The following is a 17,236-nucleotide window of genomic DNA, read 5'->3' on the forward strand; positions in this document are numbered from 1 at the left end:
ATAAAGGAGGTCAGTGAAGCTGTAACTAGGAGGAATGCAGTGAAAGGAATGGCATTTCGCCATCAGCACTCCACAGCAGGGCTCGTCTCCAACCTGAAACTGAACCAACTCAAATTACTGTCAACCTGGACCATCCAGATGCCCTTGGATCAGAGAAAACAAACCAAACCTAAAACAAACCAGAAAGGAAATGAGGATGGAAAACGCAGCTGCAGAATCAGTGCTGTGTTTGCTAAAACCCAGGGATGAGATCCAAGGTGGAACTGCTGAAATGTCACATACCCAGTTGCCACAGCAAAACACTAAATCAGGAACAACTTTATACCCAGGTACTGACAATAAGACAGAAAAACTTGCATGAAGCGCAGAGAAGAAACTAAAGCCAACCCTTCCACTTAAAAACCATATGGAGATTTTTAGTAATTCAAAAGTAGATTATTGGAAACCTTCAGCAACTAACACTTTTATGAAGAGCCCAGTCTAGAAGCACAGTGTTAACAGACCTGCACTGAATGTTCCTAGATATTTTGGTAATACTTTCAAATAAAGTCTATTAAATGAAATAAATGATTTCTGAATGTTTGCTGCTAGCAGAAATTTATTTTTGCACTAGTTTTATTTTTTCTGGGAGGCAAAGGATAATAAAATAACCAGCTACCCCACAACACAGGGAAAAATGCCGCAAGTTAAAGAATTAAGCAATACTCCTGTTTGTTGGCATAAAGGGTGAATACTCACCGCAGGGATCTGCTCCACCAGGGAAATGATGTTGCAGAAATGGTGTAGTTCTCCCTTTGCGTGCCAGTGGTTTAGGAACCAGCCACCGTTAAGGTCTCCAAACTGCCCCGGGCATCTGAAAGTCAAACTGCGCTTTATCACATACTTTGCCACCACTACTTGCTTGAGATCCTGAAATGGGACCTTTCGCAGTTCTGCTGGGATGAAACAAAAGAGAAACCAGCTCTCGCCCCACAGCTGCGATGGCTTCGGCCAACAAACAGCAGCCAGCTTGTTTCATCGATTCACAAACAGCACCTGCACTCAGCCGTACACAGCAGAAATGGATCTAATTAAGCCAGAAGCCAGGTTTTACAGTGAGTTCAGTTGAAAACGACACCTTTCTTTAGTAAATAAAGATGAGCCTTCTTTCTCTAAAGATACAGCCCACAAAACCTCCAAACCTGTACCAGCCCAGCCCTAATGATACCTCCACTGGAGGAAAGAAAAACATGGTGATGCAGGACCCTCACCCCCCACCTATCCCAAGCAAGACAACTCTAAGAACAATCGTGACTTAAATGAAACCACAAACTATAGAAAAGCTCATGTATAGTTTGGGCTGGAATCACAATTAAATAAGCAGCTTAACTTCTAGGTTGTATTCTAATATTTATTTTAACTTTCAAACTATAAAACCTCATTGTATTGATATGGCCAACGGCCCTTTGGTACCACCTCAAAGACACATTAAAAAAAAAATCGCCCAAGGAGGACTTGACAGCCATCAACTGGAATGAACTGTTCTAACCTCTAATACAGAACTGGCTTTATAGAGACCCAACTTTCCGTAAGTAGTCTGAATGCATTATTCAATTATTATTCCTTGAAACAGGCAGACCAAACATTTAATTAAACATAGAAAAATTAAAGGCATTATTGATTATTGGCACCAGTAATACAGGGACAACTGTTATTGGAAGGAAAGGTTACACATCGTTCGTACATGAGATTCAGTGGGAACCTTCTCTCATGATACTTGGACTTTGACAGAATTTTTGGTCACCCAAATCAATAGAACTGCTGTACTTTAACTGCAAGTTTCCATACAGAAAATATTCATTACTCACTTGACAGAAGTGACAATCCCAGCTACATGAAGGAGTGCAGTAAAATAGTATAGACAAAAGTCTATAACGCAGTTGCTTTTGCCGATTGATAGAAGGTCTTGAAGGGAACACAACTAAAGAACCTATCATCTCATAGTGTATTTCACCAGCCATGTTTTGGATTTAATTTTTCCTGCTCTTTTTCAACATTGCTTTACATTTTAACATGTTGGTTTTATGACGAAGAGCATTTAAATTAAAAAAAAAATCTTTACCTTCTATAGCTTTGCTACATGGCAAAGCAGATTAAAAAAAAACCTTCTTTCCCTTCTAAATCCACTGTGGCTCTGCTGGGCAGGAATGAGACTGCAGTCCTTGTTCTGAGAAGTTCCAGAATAAAAACCTTCCATACACTTTCTTGTTTTGGTGCATTACAATCTGGTTCTGCAAAATGCAAGTTTAACATGTCAATGACAGTGGGGCAGATGCACCAATTTCTCAGCTCAGAAGCATCATGAAAGCATCTATTAACATCTGCACTTGCCCACAAGTTTTAGGCCAGTGTCTGAAATGGTTTCTGAACTGCTTTGAGTGTGTTACCTTCCTGCAGAGGCAGGCAGATGACAGAGAAAAGAATTGGGAAGCCAACTTCTTATCTTTTTGTACTAATTGAACACCCAAACCGAGTGCAAACAGCGAGAAGCTCTCATGGTGCCACACCACAGGTTTCTTCTTTGGCTGAACTGCAGGATACAGCTTTCCCAAAAGAACAGGGAAAGGCTCTGGTGGAAAATACTGTCTGTACACTCTAATATTCTTGACAGGACAAAACCAGCTACTCAAGAATTACAGTGAGGAAAAGGTTGAATGATACCGCAGATAAAGATTAATCCAGCATCAGCAGACATTCCACTTCCCAGTCTTTACAACAATAATAATTACTGCAGGCCAGGAAAATGAGAAGCAGTAATGAAAGGCTGGAAGGGGAAAGGGAAAAAAAAATTCCAAGCAAACAAAAAACCACCACAAGGTATCTGGCTACATTTATTTCTGAAATTATTCTTTAAGGCACAAAATAAATCTAAAAAACCAGGGCTGGATGTATGAGGGGAGGGGCAAAGAAATTATCTGAGCTAGAGAGGTGTGAATGCCATCTCCACAATGCAGTTTCAGATCTGACCTGGACACGCTCCCAGTGTGAGTGGGGGAGGATGCTCAAAGTCCAGCAGCGTTCTCATTTAGGTGAGGTAAGAGGTAGTGGGGTGATTTACTTTTTTCCCCACAACCTCCAAATCTACACACATACTGGTTCCCCAGCCAGACTCGAGTTCCCTTCCCTCCCCTCAGAGAGCTCATTACAGTTTGCAAAGTAAGACAAAACTGCTCAATCTTCCAGTACAAAAGTGAGACCTTGAATCACCCTCCATATCATCGCCTGCTCACAGAGCGGTGCGGGGCAAGAAGCAAATCTGTTCTTGCTCTCATGTTAGTACCTTGATAGATACTACAGATGTGTATGTTTTGCTTCAGATAAACTGTAATTCATTATTTTGTTCCCGCTCTGAAGCAGAATCCCAGGCATCCAGGGTGCCCTTGGCTGAACGGTAGGTGGGTATCTAGGTGAAACAGCTGTCATGGAAAGGAAAACAAAATTTTTAAATGGCCCAGGGCTTGAGCTCTCCAGAACAAACAGGCTCTCTCGCTGCAGGTGAGATTTTATTTTTCTTTTGGTTCTGAATGTAGTGTATCACACAACTGTCTAAAATAATCCTGCAGAGAGTGGATTTAAAAGTGAATTTCATGCATGGGATCAACCCCCCAAAACAGGGGTAATTCTTGGAAGTAGGACAGGTTTAAAGGCTCCAAAGATCTCTAGTTTAACTGCTCTGGGAAGAGATCACATCTGTGGACTGGGGATCACAGAAGGGTCCAAAACGTCCATAGATGTCCTTAGCCCGGACTGCAAAGTAGTATTTGCTGCCAGACACAAACTGCGTAAGAGTGCATGCCATGGGTAGCGGGAGGGCCTTCACTTCCCCAATCTTCTTCCACTGGGAGGGCATGGTGGCACTCGGGTCCTCGTGGTAGGCGTAGAGATGGTAACTGTCCACGGTGGCGCAGCTCCGGTCCACCTCTGTGACGCTCCATGACAGCACGATACCGTTCTGGCTTTGTACCCGTGCCAGCTTCAGCTGGGGCTTCTGAGGCAGAGAAGTGTTGGCAGCTTCAGGGGGCAGACGTGGGGGCTGTGGGGCCTCTGGGAGTGGGGCGGGATGTACTGGGCGTGGTGGCTCCTAAGCAATGTAAGAACAAGATGGGCAAGGTCAGAGGCTACAGCAGTGGAAGGAGGTTTAGTTCATCATTCCCCACGCAAATGGAAGCAAATGAGCCTGCAGTCACCCAACCATCACAGCACTCAGTCCTGTGTGCAGAGAGAACACCGGCAAGAGACTGGCACCAAAGGCTGAAAAGGGGCAGGACCAAGGATGCCGTCAGTTCTTATTATTTGCATATAAATCCATAACTGTACAGATGATAATTGCCACTGTTATTTCCCTACATCCTCTTTGCTTCGCACCCAAGAGGTGATGGACTGAACACTGCGTCACAAACCAAGGACCGAGCAGGCAGGTGCACAATGACTTTGAGCTGCTGTTCCTGTATTACCCAAAACACCCCAGGCAATGGATTAAGCTGACAACACATCATCTTTTCAACAGGCAGACTTTCAGTCACAAAAGGAGAAAATGGGTAACTGCGCATATGGCTTTTATCACCTTAAACTGATCACAAAAGCTCAGCCTCTGTTTCCAGAAAATTTTGAAATAAGGGCACAAATGTAGCTTTCAATTTTTGTGGTTTTTTTCACCACAGAAACTGCCCTTGGCATTAGTCAAGATGAATTTACGAATGTCGTTACAAGTACAAAATTTTGTTATTCTTCAAGTCAGGTGCCCTTCGAGTTGGAATCTGGGACAGTTTTTGTCATCTTAAGTGCTCTGTGTGATATAGGTTTGATTTATTCTCATCATTTATCACTGGAGAATGCATGAAGTTGAATGGTGTCTAGACTGAAAGAATTGTGAGCCACCTTGTTGGTAATCTGCTTACCATTTCAGCACATCACAAGTGATGTGACTGCCCAACAGCGAGTATGCAGGCAATGCAGTTGCTTCAGTCTCAACAGCAAAAGCGTATGAAATGAGTTAGAGTAAATTCTGAAATACTTATGAAAAGGGGTTTGAGGTGATGCAGCAATCACCCCCAACAGTGATAAAAAAAACCCTCTGAAATTTGAGAGCTGGTAACCTTGAGGGTCCTGTCTCTACTCTGTCCTCCTACCTCAGTTTTGCAAACAGCTGCACTAAGAAACTGGTCATCCAACTCGTAGCCAAACCATGACTAAACTTCTAGTGGCAGTTCTTCTATCCCCTTGACTCCACAAGTCACCTGCAGAGATTCATGCACCATTCTTCAATATGTGCTACTGGTGATCTGGAGAACTCTGGGGTAAGCTAACAGATAGCGCAGCTTTCACCATTCTTGGCAGAAGTTGCTGTAGGTGACAGGGCGGTGCTATGCAGGGGAACTGGCTGCCAAGTGTCTACAAGGCATTTCAGTATTCTGCAGTTCACACTAAGAAGCAATCTGAAAGACATTAATGCAGTGACAAGCCTGAAACTGCACTAAGTAATTTTGAAATGACTACTCACAGCATGCACTTGTGGTGGTCGATGATGCACTGTAAGCTGGGGTGCTCCAGATCCAAGAGTTATTCCGCTGTTCACAACATATGTAGTTGTTTGAGGCATTCGTACTGTCATACCTATAAGAAGCACAGTGAATATTCTGAGTATTCGATACTTAAAATCAGCTAAACAGAACACTGTAAGACCAACTCCCTCGTTCAGCTGGATGACACCAGATTTCAAACTGACATACTCTCCTCAAACTGCCAGCAGACTGATGAAATACTGCACAATAACAACAATCCCCTGAAGCTGCAGAAGTGAGAGCAAGTGCTTATGTCTGCAAAGGGGACAGAATGATGTTTTAATAATTTGTAAGCATGATAGAAACGGGTGGGGAAGGTGAGAGATACAGGGAGCTTAAGTATGAAAAGAAAAATTACATCTTAAGATTCAGAAGGGAAAAGATAAAAGCTGCAGCAGCAGTACTGCATCCACTTAGTATTAAAATGCTAGAAGACTGTGCTGTGATGGCACTAGAAACCAAAAAAGATAATTTGATGTCCAAGAAGCTTGTCCTCCCTCACAGAACAGACCCCATGATGTTACATACAGGTGTTACCATTTCATTCATTCCCACCCCAAACTGACCTGACTGGCAGGAATCAATTAGATAATGTAATAGCCCTGTAGAAAATATCTGGAACTCTTGCAAACCAGCAAGTTTTCATTCATTTTATACTACATCTCACTCTCTTAAGTAATATTTTGTCCATTTACTGTTGGAACGTGTATGTTCTGTGAGCTCAAAGCTTTTGCTCATTGTTTTGGGTTGCCTAGGGTGTCCCCTCTGTTTCTGTATAGAAATAGAAGATTTGGGGCAATCTCCACCACCTTCTTCTCTATCTAAACAGGCATCAATAGGTGATGAGTGTCTGAAGTCTGTAATCTGTGAGTCTGAGGCAGGGAGCTCAGAGTGCTATATCTTAATGCTTTACTATAAAGTGCTGAAATCTAGGTAGCTGCTGCACATCTTTTTCCTATTGACACATCGCTCTAAGAAGCTAATGAAGCTGTGCAAACTCCTATAGGATAAGCAATCACCTGAACTGGCTATTTCTCATCCATGAGAATCCAATCAGACACACTGCTTCAGCATGGTTGTGACTATCTCAGGAAATTACAATAATCTGAAGAAAGATGGACAGAAATGCCTTAATAAGATACAAGGTACAAACTTAGCATTATTTCTAGGTAGGCATAGTACTTGGTTCAGGTAGAAGTACAAAACTACAATTTGCAAAACACTTTGGATGAGTTCTCACAGTTAATCTTTCAAAGACAAAATGAAGAGATCTTACTCCTGAAGCATCTGCTACTGACACTAAAGACTGTTTCAATGGTCATATAAGCCAATACACATCAGCAGCAGCGTTTCTGAAAGCTGTGTAACAAAGGTGGTGAAACATACAGAATGGACTCAAAGATGAAAACTCATGACAGATAAAAGGGATCAAGAAACATGCTTGCATTTTGGTTAACAGTACATGAAACCTCTCTGCCTAGGATGCAAATAATCTGTATTGTAACTAAACTGATCTTTTATCTACTCAGGCAAACCATCTGGCTTCCTTGTCCTGAGGTACAGGGAACGCACAACACTACTGAGGAACCATCGTTTTCTTATGTCTTAGGTGGCTTGTCAGACAACAGTACTGCATATTAAAGCCAGAGTAACAAAAGTGTCTCTAACAGAATCACAGAAACGTTCAGGTTTGAAGTGACCTCTGGAGATGATGTGGTCCAACCTTCTGCTGAAAGAATGCTCTTAGATTAGGTTATTCAGGGTCTGGTCAAGCTGAATTTTAATTATTTTGATGGAAACCTGCAATGATTTCTGAGAATTCATAAGCAGACAATGGAATGACAAACATTCGTTGTATCACTGGACCATCACATCAGAAGCACATTACACAGAGATCTGGTTTTGGATGACCTTGCCTGAAAAGCATATGAATTCCCTATCTCATTGAGTTCTCCTAGAAAAGGCCTTAAATAGTGTATTATCTATTATATGTTCTTCAACAACACATTAATTATCTTGCACTTCTAACAATAAAAAGTATTCTGCAGATATTAATACTAGCGATGTGCCATAATAACTGCTCTAAGAATTTGGTAGATTCTGACAAAAACGTGTATTTTATATTTTGGTACGAAAGAAGAAAATATTATTAAAAATAATTAACGTAAGTGAATGCACAGTTAAGTACTGAAAAGTCCTTCCAAAACAAGTAGATCACACATGTCTAACTTGCAGCAAAGGGTAATGATGAAGAAAACTAAGCATGGGCTGATGGTACCCTGTCTTTTATGGCCTTTTGTCAACAGGAACACAAGATGCAAACACATCCCTCGAAAGATGCTGGTCAGCAGAACCCCAACTCAAATGCACATGGCACAAGAGTGTAAGAAGTTCAAGAAATGTTAACAAGTAGTCCGAAAAGAATAATTTCCTCACACCCTGACATTTCATAGAGGTAGCTCAAGAACTGCCTGATCAACTTCTGCTTGGCTAGCACAGCTGATTTTTCACAGCCTACGACAACGCAGCCAAATCCAGTCATAAGAGATACTTAGAATTAAATTGCTACAAACATACATGGATATTCTCCTTTCCAAAAACTGTCATTTCAGAACAATTAATCCATTATTTCTGCAAAAACCTACACAGGAATAGTCTTACATGTCTCAAGGACACCATGTTCTGAGTCTGGCTGATACAGATGGTGTCTACAAAATCACTACCTGGACAACACAAAAGTAGACTCATAGTGCACTGGAACAGGGAAATTTACGTTTAACATAATGATGTTAAAATAACCATTGTGTAGAAAACGTGGGATACTAAGAAAAGGCAGCTAATATCCACCACTTAGTGACAAAATGTAAACTATCATTTAACTTTAAGGTAACTTTTGATATCTACTACTCCATTTTGAAAATGAATTACTGCTGTGGGAAGATACCAGTTACGTTTGCAAAGTCAAGAGATGAACTTGCTGACATCTCTAGTCAAAGAAACTCAAGCCTGCCTCAATTTCTGATACATTTAGTGAGAAATTTCATTTGTCCAGGCCTAGAGAAAATAAGAAAATTCGCTGGGCATAAGATATCAGAGGTTGTTAAGGAATTACATTAGGATGCCTGATATAAATGTGACTTTTAGACAGGAAATCGAATACGATTTACTACATACTTATGTCTTAATCTTACTCTGTAATAGCAAAACGGTCTCTAATTATCTTTCTACAAAACAGCAATGCTTATCACATTACCTTCTGCTACCTTGTAAAGTGTTGGGCATGTCATCCAGAGATGCTTAATTGGCAGAGTCAATGCCTGGGATGACTTAAATTCCATTTTTGCTCACTCACATAGCTGCAGGGGGAACGACTTCTTAACAGTCTGAGATTTTCTCAGCTCTCTATGGTGGGAAAAAAACCCTCTAACCTCTATAATTAGGACTAGTCATGTTAAAAAAAACAATTGGCAAATCTAAACCAAAAAACAGAACACCACATCCGTCAGGTAGAACATATCAAGCTGTGTCATGCTAAAGTGTGCATGGAAGAAAAGCATCCCCTACCTCCAGTCTGTGGGTTGACCGGCCTTAGACCTGGGCCTGGCACGACAGCTCCTCTGACGGGATTCTGAGCTGGCGGTGCGGGAAGGGTGGTATAGACCACCTGATGGTTTGTGGGGGTTCTTGGTATAGGAAGTTTTGCAGCAGTTTGAGTCACTGGTCGATGAGTTACATTCACTGTTGTTGAAGCTGGAAGAAGACAGAGATCACATCCTAGAATGGAATTCCACGACATTAAAGCTGATGTGCGTATTCCAGAGTACACATCTCGTTTGGAAAACTGACTCATCTGAGTCACACAAAATGAGAACTGTATCTGTGAAATGCTATCTGCTTTTCATAATGCAAGAAAAGAGAAAACAGTCTAAACAAACAGTATTTTTCACCTGAAATAATAATGCCTATATATATATGCCAAACAGAAATATATATATCTAAATGCCAAACAGAAAAGATAAATGTAAAACCTGCTCCCCCCACAAAAAAAGGTCCTGAATCTGTGAAGAATATAAAACCCACCACCAAAGAGTCTGCAGAGCAGACTAGTCATAAGACAATTCCAGTGCCAACTAATCTTCAACAATCTACAGAAGAGAGTAATATAAAGAAGAGGATCTATGTTTCTTAAAGTTAGAAAGAAAAATAAAAAAATAACACAGCAGACAAAATAACATTTAATTAGGGATGGAAGTTCGTTGTCAGCCTTGCCATTCATTCTGCCAAGAGGATTAATTGACAAGTGCAGTTGAAGAGAGCCTGGAGTGATGTTGCTAATGTTTTTTCCCCATTACTTAAATAATGCAACTGCTACAGGTTTCCTCTCCTTCACTTTTACAAACAACTGTATATGTAATAATCTCCATGACCACCCTTAGCACGATTTCTTCCTCTCCATGGAATTAATTTGATCCTGAATTCTTTCCAAACAACTAGACTATCTTCTGCTTTCACTTCATCGGTTAAAAAGAAGAAAGTTATTGGAAACTGACTAGAATGGAAGACTAAAAAGTGCCTCAAACATTCTGAACATTCGCCTGAAAAGATCAGCACAACGCAGAACACACAAGAGTCTAGTTTAAGAAAAATAGCAGCCAGTGCATTCACGCAAGGATGTACAATGAAGGTACCTGTAGGTAACACATGAATGGCGTTCTGGGAGGGTCCGCTCGTGGGCACACCTGCCTGCTGGGCAGCGTTTGGCTGTGCTGGCTGCAAGGGTCGAGCCGCGGGCTGGGCGGGGGCGCTCAATCCTGTAACAGGTGTCTGGTTCTGCTTCTTGCTACCTGCTTTAAAACAAAATGAAGTTGCAGGCAACAGCAAACAGAAATTAGAACATTGCAGAGTTTTAAAATCTTGTTTTCCCCTCTGTCATTTGCAGATCAGCAAAGAATATTCCCTAGCATGACACTTCTTTCATCTTTTCGTTCTGCAAACAAAACTGTAGAAAACTCATTCAAGCCCCCTCACTTGCATAATCTCAATCTTTCCCCCTGCCATACTCCATGACTTTTCATTCTATCATCATGAAGCCAGCATACTTTGGAAACCTGAATTTAATGGAACACTATGCCAAAGTCCTCAAAATTTCTATTAAAAAAAGAATAGCCCAAAACCTTAAAAAGTTCTAAAGGTTGCTGTACGCAAGTTGTTTCAAAAAAGTGACACAGCTCCCTAAATAACACTTGTCTACCTTTGATGATTACATCCTTTTATTATTTGCTGATTCTTTCCTTTCTTCAATGTTTAGTCAGCCCCATTTATTGCTGGTTTGATTTTCCATGCTATTTTCTTAAAGAATCACTTTATTACTTATAGAAAACTTTAAAAAGAGAATTTAAGTTGCTTTCTCGCATTGACACCCTCCTCAACATGACTTACTCTGAGAAGTGACAGTGTCTCTATCTATAGCTTATTACAGAGACGTTTTTTCCTGCTTTAGTTTATTTGTGTCAACATGAAATATTCACTTAAGTCTGTATGTAATCAAGCCTGTGCACAAGCTAAATAAAGAAAAATTGAGAAGCTTTTGCCTGGATATTTCAGCTAGATTAAAGTAATAGTGAGCAGAGAGGGCACCACCAACAACTAAAAAACACGAGATATAAGAGTAGGTTTTAAGGGCACTCATTCAAAAAAGATTTTCCCTAATGAAACTGTACATGCAGCAGCCACTAATTTAGTAAAAGAGTGCACAATATAAAAATAAAAAAGCATTAATATGTATTTCACTCTTGAGAAAACATATCAACAGTATATTAAAAACCACATTTAGAATCTATCGATTAAGTATACTAACTAGATTTCAAAGCATTAAGAACAGGGTTAATGGCAGTGTTGCTCAAGTTGTTGGGTTCTTTATCAGCTGGAGACTATTTTGATGGCCTAACAGAGTTGTCTTTAACATCAGCTACTAATAGCTTGAAACAGCAGTACCCTTCACAATCTGCTACATGACAAATTAAATACAATTCAAGACCTCAAAAATAAAATACAATATAAATTGCAGACCACATTGTCTTTCTGTAGACTGAACAGCTGAACTACCTCACTGAAGCTGTTTGATGAAAATACAATTTTCTTTTTTTCAAAGTCTATAAAAGGAACAGTAAAGGGATGCTCATTTTGAAAACAAAAGGCGAGATGTTTCCGGCTCTTTCATCAACTAACAGGTCTTGTGATTAGTTCAAGCTTCTTTTATTTTCCATGAGAGATTTTTCTGGTGTTCAACAAATTATGTGACTCTGAAGAGAATCCCATAAAGATGCACACACCTGTTTACTTTGAATATTTACAGTCTGATGCACGCTTCAGCTGCCACTGGATAATGTAAGTGATGCGAGTGCATTGTTAGTCATGACGCAGAGAAGATGTGCTTGCAATCCAACTAGTAAAAACCCAGACACGCTACTCTTGTGTACAAATGCTGTTCAAGTAAAAATGCCAGTCTGGGCTTTTTTGGTTTTGCTTTTGTTTTAATCTCACGCAGAAGCAAGCTTATTTGTCCCTGACAAATCAAGAGCCCTGTGAAGATTCCAGTTGCTGTAAGGCAGGTCAGGATTGCACCAGTCTCAGGAAGCGATGAAAGGCAACCAACTAGACTTCACTGAATAGGTGGAAATGAATAGCAAAGGCTAATTTAGCTATGTAAGTAAAAAATCAGCAAGGAAAACAGGATGACTGGGTGCACAGTAAGCACAGGCCTAAGGTTAAAAGTAATACAGGAAGAGTTCCAATGCTAAATGAACACAGCATCGTATTCATTAAAAATGTGGAACTGGAGCAGACAAGACAATCTGATTTATGGAAATGAGCATAAAATGGAAATCACTACTACTTGTGGAATAAGTAAAGCTCCAAATCTAACACAAGAAAAAAAGAGGGGCTGAGTTCCATGCCAGCAAATGTGCCTACAACACTGCAGTTACAGCAGCAAGGAGTTTTAATCAACACACTAATTCAGCAGCGGTATAATGGGATTACAGAACAGCAAAGACGGTATACGTATGTTCAAAAATAAGAAAAAATGATCCAGAAAAATATTTTTTTCTTACAAAAATATTAATGCAAAAAAAACCAGAACATGGATCTTTCAAGAGTACTCTTATGTATCTTTCTTAGATTACAAATCTGCTTTAGGCTAGGGATAGGTATCAGCTGAATCTATTCATTGTTTTAGTAAATAATTTGATGCAGTGCGCTACACAAATATTTAATAAAAAGGACACCAAGAGGACTGTACAAGTGTCAGAAGATACTTGCAGACAGAAAAGCGTCTAAGAGTACTCTTTGATAAAAAGATGACAACAATTGCTCTGGACAGAAATTAACACCATGGTTTCTCAAATGTTACACAACTTTTTCATTAATGATTTTTTTTGCACACATCAGGAAGTGTGCACTAAATTTAGTTGCCAGTGTACTAACTGGGAGATGCTACCAGTATGGAGGTGGACCAAAAGAGTGCGCAGGAACAAAGCTAAGACTTGGGAACTAGAAAAATGATGACAGCAGAGAGTGCAACATCAGCCATTGATAAGAATTGATAAGAACCTCTACTATTAATGTGGGAAATTTTTCCTGGGGCAGTGAAGGTGATCAGGAAAACCTGCATATGTTGTTGATTACAGATTGTCTGTGCGTTGCTTGTCTCATAAGGTAAAGAAGAGAGGAAATGCAACTGATGGTAATTCCTTTCCGTCCCCCTACACATGAAGCACTATTTGATTGCAAACTGCTATATGTAAAAAATAACATTAGAAGTTAGACACACATATTTCTGTGTTAATAAAAGGGTGAGGTTTCAAAATGCCATAGCAATAGCTCTTGAAGGACAGGAACTCTGTTTTGCAGGAGTACTGTGTCCAAACCCAGTGGCTCGAGCACACGATTAGAGATCCTAGTCACTATGACACTAAAAAAAAAGAACCAATCCACCCCCCAAATAACAAAAAATCAAAAATACCTCACATTCAAAACCTTATTAGCCCTTAAAAATAATGCACAGGGTTTGGTCTATCTACCATGACTGAAGACTGGTCTTGACGACAGTCTCTACAGTTCTGCTCTTCCGTGACCCAATAGAAACTCTGGTTTCAGTTTAATAACCTCACAAAACAAAACACCTAGAAAGTCTATAGTTCTCAATCTAAAGTTTAAGTCTAATTTACTCTATATGCATACTTTGTTATACAGTATTACATATATTAACTTTAATTATTGATCCAAATGGAAACTTCATTGGAAAAAGGAAGGGATGAAGAGTAGATTACATGAACAAGTTAAAAACATCTACCACAATGTTCAAATTTACTCTCAACCTGAATCTTCAGTCATTTCAACCAACCATTTAGAGACCATGCAGAATTAAAATTTTATCTCTAATAGCAGAAATATCAATTTTTCAAAGAAGATGACAGTGCAATACATAGTCTTAAGTACAGACTTACTACTCCTCTGAGATACTATGATTCTTCACTAATACAATGCTCATTTGTAATTAGACCTGCCCACAGTTATGCAAGACTTTAAATGTAATACAATTTTTGTAAGATGAAGTGCATCCACACTGCCAAAGGATGTAAGAACACAACTAGATTTACTCTAATCTTGGCACACAGTCCCAAAGCAAAGAACAGATCTGCATTTGGTATCTAAATTCTTGTACACACAGTTTTGGAGTTAAACAAAAGAAACTGTAGAAACTGTAATAACCTAATGCCTGAATACAAACTGTAGAATTAAAAGGTCTTTAATTAATCAGTAAACAGAAAAAAAGGAAATACATCTAGAAAAATCTTCCAAAATATAATAAAGAATTCAAACATCTCAAATTATTTCAAAAGCCTAACAGATTTAAGGGTAGATAGTGACAATGTTTAAATTAAATGAAAGGTAAAAATCTTAAAGACTGTTTTACAGTAAGTAGAATTCCTTTTATTTAATGCCTAGCAGATTTCTTTAATAACAGTCCTGTCTAACTAAAACACCAAGGAATAAAACAAACTAAGCAGGAACAGATGTTTATTCCCTTCTGTCATACAAGGGATGAAATACTACTTGTAGCTCAGCTACCCCTGCAGCTAGCAAAATCTTTTCACCTACCTTGAGAAGCACCATCATCCTCTTCATCCAGTGTAAGATCAATGACACCTCCTGATTCGCTTCCTGTGACCTTCCCGCTCTGAAAGACAAAACTCCTTCATTTTGCAAAAGCAAATCCAGCGAACACAGGTGAAAAAGGGATACAAACTGAGCATTGACAAGGAGAGGTCTCAGAATTGATTAACTTATTGGAAAGGAACTGATTGAATGAGCAAGAGGAGGAAATTTCAGGCAAATTTCCCAGAACGTGAAAAACAGGCAATAACCAATGATTGTATTGCGTTATCATTTAAGTATTTTTAGCTTTGTAAGGAGTAAAGAAACATGATGACCAGTAGCATATTGTTATTACAGATAAATAACAATGTGCTTTTACGAAGTATCTTTCCATTATGACTTCATAATTGAGCCACCAGAAGACTCCAATTGTATCCATCTTTTTAAAGCAATTTCATGATTGTGTTTTTATCCATTATTACAAATTTTAGCATTCTATTATTCTACATATGAAGTCATTTGTAACCATCTCTTTAGAGGGGGTAAAGGGATCTTTTTAAGCTATGGTGAAGGCTAAATGTTCTAAAAAGACCTACAGAACCATCAAACAACATTTATCTTCTGGATCAATTGCTGTTTCTTGGCTGTTCAGACTGGAGGGACCACCAACATTTTCCTTTAGGTTATGGAAAAAATACTGGAGGAGGTCCTATATATTCCTGTGTTTTTAAATATACTTTTCCAGGAAAAAAAAATCCTAAATTATGTATTGTTATACTGAACTGCTCATGATTTATGGATTAAACCAGGTTCCTTAGGACAGACAAAGGGTTAAGAAAGCAACATAATTATAAAAACCTCTGAACAATTAACATGGAAAAAATTGTAGAGTTATACGCTCCACATGGCCCGTACAAATACCAACATGATAAATCCTGGGAAGATCAGAGATTTTTTTGTGTAGCCTGATGGGGACAGATGCAAAAGGCCCAAGGACTGAGCCTATCTCCTCTACGAGCTTTCATCTGGGGAAAACTAAGCCTTTAGGGAGGTCCCTAAAGACAATTCTCACACAGGCAAGGCTTTAAGGAGGGGGAAAAGAGGTATCATATGATTCCTAAAAGCAAAAAAAAAAACTGTGTCCAAATTCTTGGTCGCTGAATTTGCAGCGCCTGACACGAGCAATCTCTTCATTATGCATTATTACAACCCAGTTTCCTCTTGCCTTAAGTTCTGATGCTGCCACTGATGAAATTCTGCTAATAACCTACATGATATACTGTTTGAGTAAGAAATATCTAACTACTTATGCTCACGGGCAATAGAAGAGACCTCTGTAGGGACTCTTATCTTTGCTATACACAGAAAAAACATCTTTCAGATTTATTAACCATGGAATTCTTCTGTTGAAGGATTTTTATTTCAAAGACCTTCCAGCTTCAGTTTTCTCAGTATGATGAGCTGAATTACCCACTTAAAGCTTAAGATGAAAGGCACACTCAAATAATCAATGATTACTTGATTAGCATAAAGTCAAGAGGAATTTCATTCCAACTTGATCATCTTCCCAGTCAATGACGTGTATTTTGAACTACGGTGCTCTCTGCCAGGAGAAAGCAGATTGAAAAATGGACGGGGAGATTTATAAGGAACTGGGGAAAGAAAAAACTATTGAGAAAGACAAAACAATAACTAAGCTATTTATTTCTCCCCATTATAAAATACATTTCTGTCAATTCTTCCTCCACAAGGAAATTTAAATCCTTAGAAAAATACTCTGAGAGCTGTTTTGAAACCCTACTTCACTGTGCCAGTCAAGAAAGCTCTTTGGGTTTCCAAATACGCAAGTGTCGCTGCATGTATTTTTTTTTTTTTTTTTATTTTGCTGTGTCTGGACAGCCAAAATCTTTAGTTAAACAGGCAACTATTAAATGATAAATCAAATCAGCCACCAAGGTTTCATACAGGCGTTTCTCGGAAGGAAAGACCTTCTTCGCAGTTAGCCACACTACTCAAGGTTTTCTACTAAATAACTCTGGTAGCCATCTCCTCAACAGGAACTATCCGTAAGTAGTTGAGTTCTATCCACAACCCACACTAGAAGTTGCGGATCTTCAGGAAAGTGTTTTGAGTGGTGCTCTGTGGTACATCCCCCAGCCCCAGTTCCATGGCACACACACCAGCTACTCTAAGATGCTGTAACTCCACACACAGAGCACCCTGAAGTCTTGACTCCCCACCCAGATTCCTCTAGTTCAACCACCGCACGTATCCCCTGAATGAAGTTTAGGGGTTCAGGAAAATTTTAGGAAAACGTGAATCACTGAAAGTGCTGCATATTGTGTTTCCTGCCTGGGGTGGGGGTGGGTGGGGATGATGGTGCAGGAGTGCTGTCAGTTACCGTCTGAATGGTTAAGATCTACACATGGAACCCTTTGGAATCATCTCTGCCAAAAGCAAGTCATAAATGGTTTTCA

General features: G+C 39.5%; 1 protein-coding gene across 2 annotated transcripts in view; it reads right to left on the bottom strand.

Moving 5' to 3' along the window:
- Positions 1 to 1,562: 1,562 nt before the first annotated feature.
- The window catches only part of ATF7IP (activating transcription factor 7 interacting protein), a 110,838-nt gene continuing 95,164 nt past the window's right edge, over positions 1,563 to 17,236 (bottom strand). The window contains exons 11-15 of one of the 2 annotated variants that reach the window (XM_082051192.1): positions 14,763 to 14,841; positions 10,289 to 10,447; positions 9,165 to 9,350; positions 5,540 to 5,652; positions 1,563 to 4,120 (exon numbers count right to left, since the gene is read on the bottom strand). In XM_082051192.1, coding sequence (XP_081907318.1) covers positions 3,704 to 4,120; positions 5,540 to 5,652; positions 9,165 to 9,350; positions 10,289 to 10,447; positions 14,763 to 14,841 — 954 coding nt within the window. In that variant the 3' untranslated portion in view covers positions 1,563 to 3,703. Of the gene's footprint in view, positions 4,121 to 5,539; positions 5,653 to 9,164; positions 9,351 to 10,288; positions 10,448 to 14,758; positions 14,842 to 17,236 lie in introns of both variants that reach the window. The other variant, XM_082051193.1, reaches the window with a different exon arrangement.

This window comes from Streptopelia decaocto (genome assembly GCF_964273445.1).
Source record: "Streptopelia decaocto genome assembly, chromosome: 1".
Lineage (NCBI taxonomy): Eukaryota > Metazoa > Chordata > Aves > Columbiformes > Columbidae > Streptopelia > Streptopelia decaocto.